Raw genomic sequence first — 8551 nt, 5'->3', positions numbered from 1 at the left:
GCTAGATCACAAAAAAGCTCCAGCATAAAAATTTTATGTCAACAACATAAAATCAAACAAAACAATATCCGAAGTCCATAAATTAACATGACAGTCATGTTTAACCCATAGTTTAACAATACCTATTTCCTTACAAAGTCTTGGACAAATAAAAATGTCTTCAAATTTCTGTTGAACGTAGACAGGGAAGAGGACAGTCTTACTTCCCATGGAAAGGAATTCCAGAGGAGGGGATGCTCCCACAGTGAAAGGTCTCTGCTGCATTCCTGTCCTCCTTGCCACCCACAGAGGTGGCACTGAGAGAAGTCCGCCTTCCCTAAATCTGGGCATATGGAGGAAGGCTCTCCTTGGGTTCCAAGAAATTTAGGGCTTTGTACACTAGTACCAAGGGACACGGGTGGCGCTGTGGGTTAAACCAGAGCCTAGGACTTGCTGATCAGAAGGTTGGCGGTTCAAATCCCCATGACCGTTGCTCGGTCCCTGCTCCTGCCAACCTAGCAGTTCGAAAGCACGTCAAAGTGCAAGTAAATAAATAGGTACCGCTCCGGCGGGAAGGTAAACGGCGTTTCCATGCGCTGCTCTGGTTCGCCAGAAGCGGCTTAGTCATGCTGGCCACATGACCCGGAAGCTGTACGCCGGCTCCCTCAGCCAATAAAGCAAGATGAGTGCCGCAACCCCAGAGTCGGCCACGACTGGACCTAATGGTCAGGGGTCTCTTTACCTTTACACTAGTACCAATGCCTGAAAGGGGACCTGATAGGTCACTGGCAGCCAACACAGACCTCTCAAAATTCGAGTGATGTGCTGTTCTCTAACAGCTCCACTCCACATGTAATATCTTCATGTAAATGCAGATGCGTAGATTAATTTTCCTTTCACTGTGAGGACGACCCCCCGCCCCCAAATTCTCAGATCAAAATGTCAATGCTGGTCTCAACAACACATTTATTTTTCAAATGATTTTAACAATGTTAAAATAGCTTCTCTACAACCCCCCCCTTCTTTTTTGGCAAGGTAATTTCCTGCTTGCAGAAAACATTCAAGGTGGAAAAAAATTACTGCTCACTTGTGATCATTTGTCATCCTCAGCTCCTGAACAGGACATGTGGGCTGACAGTTTGTTAATTAAGCTTTTCCAACACAGCATCGTAAAGTTTTATTTCAGCAAAGGCTGTGCTTACTAGCCAACATGCATTATATCACACAGCTACTAACCCCATTTCCCAGCTGAACACACATATGCTTAAAAATAAAAATAAAAATGATTAGCTTCTGTCAATTTCCTAAAGTTTTTTGTTTTTTTAGGAAATGGGCTGACAGGTTCTCAATAAAAGACAAATATACACTCATAAGTGTTTCTGGGAAGGGCCATAGAAGTGCTTAATAGGGCCAAACTCAAATGGTCTCCAAATTTTGAATTTCTGTTCACTAGTGATAAATTTGGGGGACAATTTTTTCAAGGTTTGTTGTCAAGTTTGTGTGTTATGTGTCAGTCACAGTGGGAATCCTTCACCTCCCTTCTGAACCCACAGAGTGTGGAAGAGGTGGCTATCATGGCTGCCATTTTTTCCTCACAACGCACTGGACGCAAAGAACTGGGTTCTTCCTACCCTACCTCACCAGTCAGATTACCGAGGAGAACCAGGCACATGGCCTGAAGTTTTATTGATGTTTCTGTTGTAGCCACTTGTGCTGCTGAAGAGTCAAGCTGCTTTTCAACTTCACATTTTCAACACCATCAGCAACAAAACTAATTTTTTTTTCACCATACAGGTAGCTACCATATTTCAAATAACCTGCTGGCTTTTCAGCATTTCCCTCTATTTCCATTGTTATCTTAGAGGCAACCTCCAAGTTGCTGTGGACTGTGCAACAGTTTAAGAATCACAGACTCATCTAGCAAACAACTGAGCTATTGCAATTGTCTCCCGGTTTTGTTTTTGTCTGTTACACTGAAAGTTGCAGCAGCCCAAATGCAAGCGAGTATATGTTAGCGGACACTTCAAGATAACAATTTGAGTAAAATGTGATTGCTGGAAGAAACATAAATCGACTTAAGTTTCTTTCAAATCCTCTTAATTCTTTCCTTATTGTGCACGGTCAGATTGTTTGTTGGCCAGACAACATACAGGATAAGAAAAAGCAAAGCATTTTCATTCACTATCAAAGAGGAAATGGGGTAACAGTGCTCTCCTCTACATGTCTATGATTGAGTAAGTCCCACTAAGTTTAATGGACTCACTCCCAGGTAAATGGGTATAGAATTGCCGCCTGAATAGCTCTGCCATTCTAGTAGATTCCTTAGATACTGTGCACACAAAGCCACTGCCTGTATACGACAAAGAACTGTGGTAAATAAGTCAGGGTAATGGCTTTTAAAAAATCACAAACTGTTAATTGTTTTAGGACACATTATTATCTCGTTCAGTGATTCTCAAACTATATTCCAGCAAGCAAAATGTTGAGGGAAATAATTAGTGAAGTTTGCAAGGAAAACTCAAGCCACAAAATATTCGATATATGCTCTTCAGTGAAACCATGCAATTCCACAATTCTCTCAGAAGGCCTTTGTTTGGCAATAGTGATTTTGGGTGACCATTTTAAAAGGTGGAATAATCACCATGAGGTGACATTCCTTTGCATTCACATGGTAAAACGGTTCTGTAAAAAAGTGCAAGGCCATGAGGTGCTATGAGAGACTTTGGGTGCTACCTTGCTGCACAGGAAAAGGTTTCATCAGTTCCCCTGCACTTCCTGTTCTGTCACCACACCACCTTCCCATTTTGCATTGACATCACTGCGTAGAGAACTGGTTCGTGTCATTTCTGTGCAACAGAGAAACATCCAAAGCATGTTTTGAAATAGAAGCTGTGTCATGATATTGGCTTCCCCAGGATTTGGCAACTTGAACATTTTGCAAGACCGTTTTAGCGTGTGAACCGTTTTAGCATGTGAACATGGGCAGGAAAGCCATACCACCATGGCTTGTATATCCCAACTTTGTTCCATTGTGGAACTCAATCTAGTGTCCACTGGTTTTCCAGGTGGCCTCCCATCTAGGCCCTCACTGCATCCAGCATGGTGGTTGCATCATGTGACTTCATAAGATGCTAAAACTGGTGAATACAGATGACTGATCCCAGTTAGACTCACACAACTACCCATTTACCACACTGGCTTGCTGTTCTTTGGTGGTTGGTCCCTATAATAATTAAGGAGGTAGTCTACGGTTTCCTCCCCTTACCCATCTAAAACTGGTGGAAATATTTTGCCCAGAGCTGGGGAATGTGGGTGAAGACAGAAGGCATACAACCATTTTGATGTATGTCTGACACTCTGTGAAGCCAGAAAAGTTATCACAGTGAGTGTCTTCAAGGCAGAGCAAATAAATAAGCAACATTTCCAACTATTGCAATAAATCTGTGAAACGTCTGAAGACTTCTCATGATTTATTTCCTTAAAACAGAGGTCAAGTAGGTCAAGTATATCAAGCTTTAGTATATTCTATAATTCGTCATAGAAATAAGATGGCATGGGGGTGGGACAGGAAACAAACAAACAAATGATGAAAAATCCTACAAACTGGACTTCAAAGCCTGCACAATACTCATTGCTGAATCTATGCACCCATCAAAGTTGGAATGAATAAATCCATCACCTCCACAGACAAGAAATGGTTTCGTATGGAGAGTTATTTGTCCTGGACTGCCAGGGAAAGCTTTGGTAACCTGGAAAAAAAACAAAACACAGAGGGGATTAGAAAAATAAGTAGCTATTCATTATATTGCATGACATATGAGTAACTCATACCTCAAGGAAAGACGTGTGTTAATTGGAAGAAACAGTCCCTTCGTTTTAATAATAATTGACACCTATCACAACAAACATGTTTAGTGCTCTTTCATTCTATGGTAAAATGCTTTATGACATGAGAAGGGAAAAGGAACTGAAACCTCTATAAAATTCATGAAGGCCATCTGCCTAAAATACATTTGCACTACTGACGTTGCCGAGTTTGGAACAGCGTCAATACGAATCTTAGCAGCACACAATACTTGTCTCAAAGAAAATACAAAGTACCGAAGCCTGCTTTTTCTGGTTCCAAAGCCATTTCCACTCACTCGTAAATTTACCTTCCTTGCTGGATCTCATGGGGGAATCGAAGGAGGTCTTTCATTCTCCTCTCTTGCACATGGCATGCTGCCGCACACGTGAGCCAACTGCTCTGGGAAAAGTATTTCCCCCAGTATGGCACCTGCCAAGCCAAGTTGGTTTGGTATGCCTCACCTGCACCTGCCAACATGGGTGCCAACTTGAATAAAATATTGGGGGGGGGGGGGAGGTAAGTCCCACCCCGCATATTCGATCAAAAGACATGGCATACCATTTGAATGGGAATTCCCTTCAACTTTTGGGGAGAGTGGCCACTTCAAATATTTTATGGGGTGGGGACGAAGGGACCTCAGCTCCTGGGAGTTGCCTTCTATGCTCACCAATTTCGGCATAGTCTGAAGCTGCATGATACAACACCCATGACTGCTAGAGTTAAGCAGGTCTGGGTGCAAAAAGATTCTGGATGGGAGTCCCCCTGGGAAAATCAATTGACGCTGCCTTGGGTTTCAGGTTGGAACAAAGGTGGGATATAAATGTAAATAAATGGATGCATGACTAGATCGATAAATAAACAGATTTAAACTTGGAAAGATTGAATCACCATGTCTTATATAGGCTCTGACTCCAATTAAGAGATTTCTTACGACAGCTAGTACTACAACACCATCATGATTTAATATAGCTACCCACCAAAAATATGCCTTGTTTGACTTGTAACAAAACAATGTTAAAAAGACAAGATATAGCAATTAAAAGCAACCACAACAATAAGAGGTAGCAAAACCTCCTTACAACTGAGAGCGACTGATTCAAGTTAAGAGTCTGGATTTAAGTACAATTTGCAAGTCTGGGTAAATAAAAAGGTTTTCAGCTGGCTCCAAAAGATGATAAAGAATGCATCCAGGTAGGCCTCTCTGGACAAAGCATGCCTAAGCCTCTGCCCACAAGCCATGTTATCACTGTGCAGGTTTGCATTATGGCTGTGAATGCCCCTAATCTGATTCAGGGCCTCATTTGGCCCTTTTGAGTGGCCCTAATCTGTTCCTGACCTTGATCCAGGGCCCGAAATGGATTGGGGCCTTGCAGAATTTTTAATTAGGGCTTAAAACCACAATTGAACATTGGGTGGGTAGGTGGGAGAGGGAGAAGGAGGCAGTGTGCATGTGTTTCCTTCTACTCCTTCCTCACCTCACCTCCTGACCGACCCTTTAAACAAGCACAGATTGATCTGGGAGACCTGGGGCTGCCCCAACCCACTCTGGCCAAATCCTGGGTCAACCAGAATCAGTTCAGGATTTGGGATTTGGCTGGAGCAATGGTTTGCAGATATTCAGCATTATTAAGATGAAAAACAAAACAAAAACACCTCTCAATTTGACGAGAGCACAGAAGCAGTGGTCCGAATCAAGTACATTAAAACACAATGTATGTTGATCCTATGATATTGCTAATGGTCAAGGAATTCTCTAAACAGTGAGAAACGGCATTACATTTCTCTGGGCAAAGTAAACACTGCATGCGTGGTCCCCCACCCCCTTGACTTTGTTAGGAGAGGAGTGGAATAGATTCCTTTTAACATCAATAGACCTGTTTACAGAAAGAGAGTACAATATAAATAAAAAGGAACATAGACTGTGATTACTGCTGATGCAAATGGAAATAGCTGTTTATATGTTTACAGATATGGAATTTGCCTGGGCTTTATAAAAGGGACACATCCACAGATTAATGTCAACAGGGCAAAACAGCAACGACTGCTTATCGAAACCTCTGGCTCAGATGAAAGAAGCGATACGGAAATACTTTATCTTGAATTAAAGCGATGCCTGCCATATGGCCGTATGGCTATAAAGATGAGCCACAGCTGAGTCAGCAAGCTATTGCCAGCCCCATCTTCCTTCCTCTTGGCCTCGCTTTCTGTCCTCCTGCACTCTTAAGCCTTCTCCTGCTTCCCGCCTTTTCCTGCTCATCTTGCCTCACCTGCTCTGTTCATCCCCATCCCTTCTCCATTTGGCTATCACTTCTACCATATGCCTTTTCCTAGGCTACCTACTGCCTCCCTCTTTTGACCCCCATGTTTACCCTCTTGCCTACTCACCTGACCTTTCTGCATATGCCCCCTCTTCCACAGCTCAGTGGTAAAGCATCTGCTTTGTATAGAAGGTCCCAGGTTTAACCCCCAGCCTGACACCATGGAGAGCTCCTGCCAGGCAGTGTGGACAGCACTGAGCCAGATGGAGGAAGGGTCTGCTTCAGTACAAGATATTTTCCTATGCTGCCTTGTTTCCATATATATAACTCATAGCAAAGTTCACCCAGCCTTGAGATGGCTGAATCCTTCTAACAACAAGCAGAATTTATTATTATTATTATTATTATTATTATTATTATTATTATTAACTCCTGCAAACCTGTAAAGTCTGCTTTTAGAAATCCTGCATTGTCATGTAGCAGTCTATATTACTAGACAATGTCTATGCACTGGGTTGCTTGCTTCTGTAGGTTTGAATTCCTTCTTTGACAATTATTGTCAAAAAATAAATTAAAAAAATGGCATTGGTAATGCTTACAAATATGCCTAGTTAATGTTAGACTTAATCAGTGCTATTTTTTTTTATAGAAAAAGAGGTGCCGGAACTCACCATGAAACCTCCCTCGTTCTCTTAGAATGGCAATGGCACCCACCTGAGAGGTGCTGGAACCGACGTCCAGCGAGCTCTGACTGAACAAAAGCACTGGACTTAATGGTCTAATAGCAGCCCTCACCCCCAATGGTAATGTGTATTACTCTACATCCTTCTCAAAATGTAGTTAGCTGGTTGCTCTACTGCATTTGGTGGCCCACTTCCACATTCTGCCGAGAGGGGCCATTTGACTTTTTGCCCCGAAGTCCTGCTCCGGTGGCACCAACAATTTTTAACCTTTAACCCTTTTCAACTCTGAACTGAATTTAGCTTGCAGATAAAAGGCATATTTTATTTATTTCATGTGTTAAAATTTGTACCCAGTTTTCCACCAAATGGTGCTCAAGACGGCTAACAGCCACAATGTAAATACAATATGAGAAAGCATCAATAAAACACACTGTAAAAAAGAACTAAAGTAAGGCAGGCAAAACATTACTAACAACTCTTAAAGCAAATCCAACATCAAGTCTTAAACCTCAGCATTCTTGTTTCGTATTCAAATTAACAACTAAAGACATTCACAGGAACATCATGCTCAGCCTGACTGATGGAGACATTCCTGCTTAATCAGTTTTATTTTACTCATTTATTGCTTTATCTTATACATGTTTATCACCAAGCGTTGCAACACCAACTTTTGCAAAACTTTTATTTAGAAGGCAGTTGTTAACAAAGAGCATCAGCCTTTGTATCATAAAAATTGACAAGATGTGTGAACTGAAACATCCCAAGTGGCTTTTGCTGAAGTCTGCTGAAAATCTCAAGGGAATGAATAACGTGGGTGATGCTAATGGCTGCATGTGACGACAAAGCAATCAACATGGCTGAAAAAAGGTCCAATTTTATGCTCTTCGTGGTTAAGTTTTTCACTGCGATGGATGCCAATATTTATGAATGTTGCTGTCTAATATTTATTGAATCAGAGATACGCTTGTAATATTGACTGAAATGTACATCTTCTGGCAAGACCAAGAGAAGGAATTGTGCATCATGTTAACTGAGATCAATGAATAATTTAGAGTGGCCTGCATTTTCATTTTCCTTTATGCACGTAATATAAAGCCCAATACCCATCCTCACCATCAACAGAGCCATGTAAAGCCAGGGCTTTACATTATATGCACTTCATGCCAAGTAGCATGCTTGGCTATTGCACCAATTCAATATCCACTGTTGTGTGTGTGTGTGTGTGTGTGTGTGTGTGTGTGTGCGTGCTGAGTGTTGATGGAGTTAGGGAACAGACAGAACCCAGGCCCTTTTCTTTCCTCTGGAGAAAGGTGGTGTGATAGGGCTCACCATGATATTTGATCGAGGGAACTTCCAAGCTGTCAACAATCTATGGGAAGGGCTGAAGTGCATACTGGGAAATTTATTTTTGCATAGCTGAAGTGGGTTAAAGCACTCCACCATCCTAGCACAACAAATACACTTTTAAAAAAATAAACAGGCTTTTTGCAGTTAGGAAGGCGATGGGGAAATGCACTGAAAAGCGTGGAATGAATGAATGATTAACCAGGAGTACAAATGCCCTGAAAGCATATCAGAATGCTCATTGTTGTATCCAGGCAGAGACTGAGTACAATCCAACCTCCTTGTAAGCTTAGTGCAAGCAAATCAGGATGCTCAACAGACTGTCTGGAGGAGCCATGAAACTGAAAATACAGTGAGAGAAGGCTGAGCTTCTCTTACCCTGCTGCTCCCTGAGCATAGTTTAAAAACCATCTAAGTATACAGTGCCTTGAACTTTCTAA

At 42.0% G+C, this 8551-nt stretch overlaps 1 protein-coding gene across 3 annotated transcripts in view; it reads right to left on the bottom strand.

Annotated features, from left to right (window-relative positions):
- Window positions 1-3432: 3432 nt before the first annotated feature.
- Window positions 3433-8551, bottom strand: part of RNLS (renalase, FAD dependent amine oxidase) — a 106656-nt gene continuing 101537 nt past the window's right edge. For 2 of the 3 annotated variants that reach the window (XM_081004624.1, XM_081004625.1), the window contains exon 7: window positions 3433-3728. In XM_081004624.1, the coding sequence (XP_080860750.1) occupies window positions 3576-3728 (153 nt within the window). In that variant the 3' untranslated portion in view covers window positions 3433-3575. The remainder of the gene's footprint in view (window positions 3729-8551) is intronic. The other variant, XM_081004626.1, reaches the window with a different exon arrangement.

The sequence above is a fragment of the Podarcis pityusensis genome (assembly GCF_964106645.2).
Source record: "Podarcis pityusensis genome assembly, chromosome: 5".
Taxonomy (NCBI): Eukaryota; Metazoa; Chordata; class Lepidosauria; order Squamata; family Lacertidae; genus Podarcis; species Podarcis pityusensis.
Note: the sequence above shows the minus strand (reverse complement) of the source record. Positions and strands in the feature narration are given on the sequence as shown.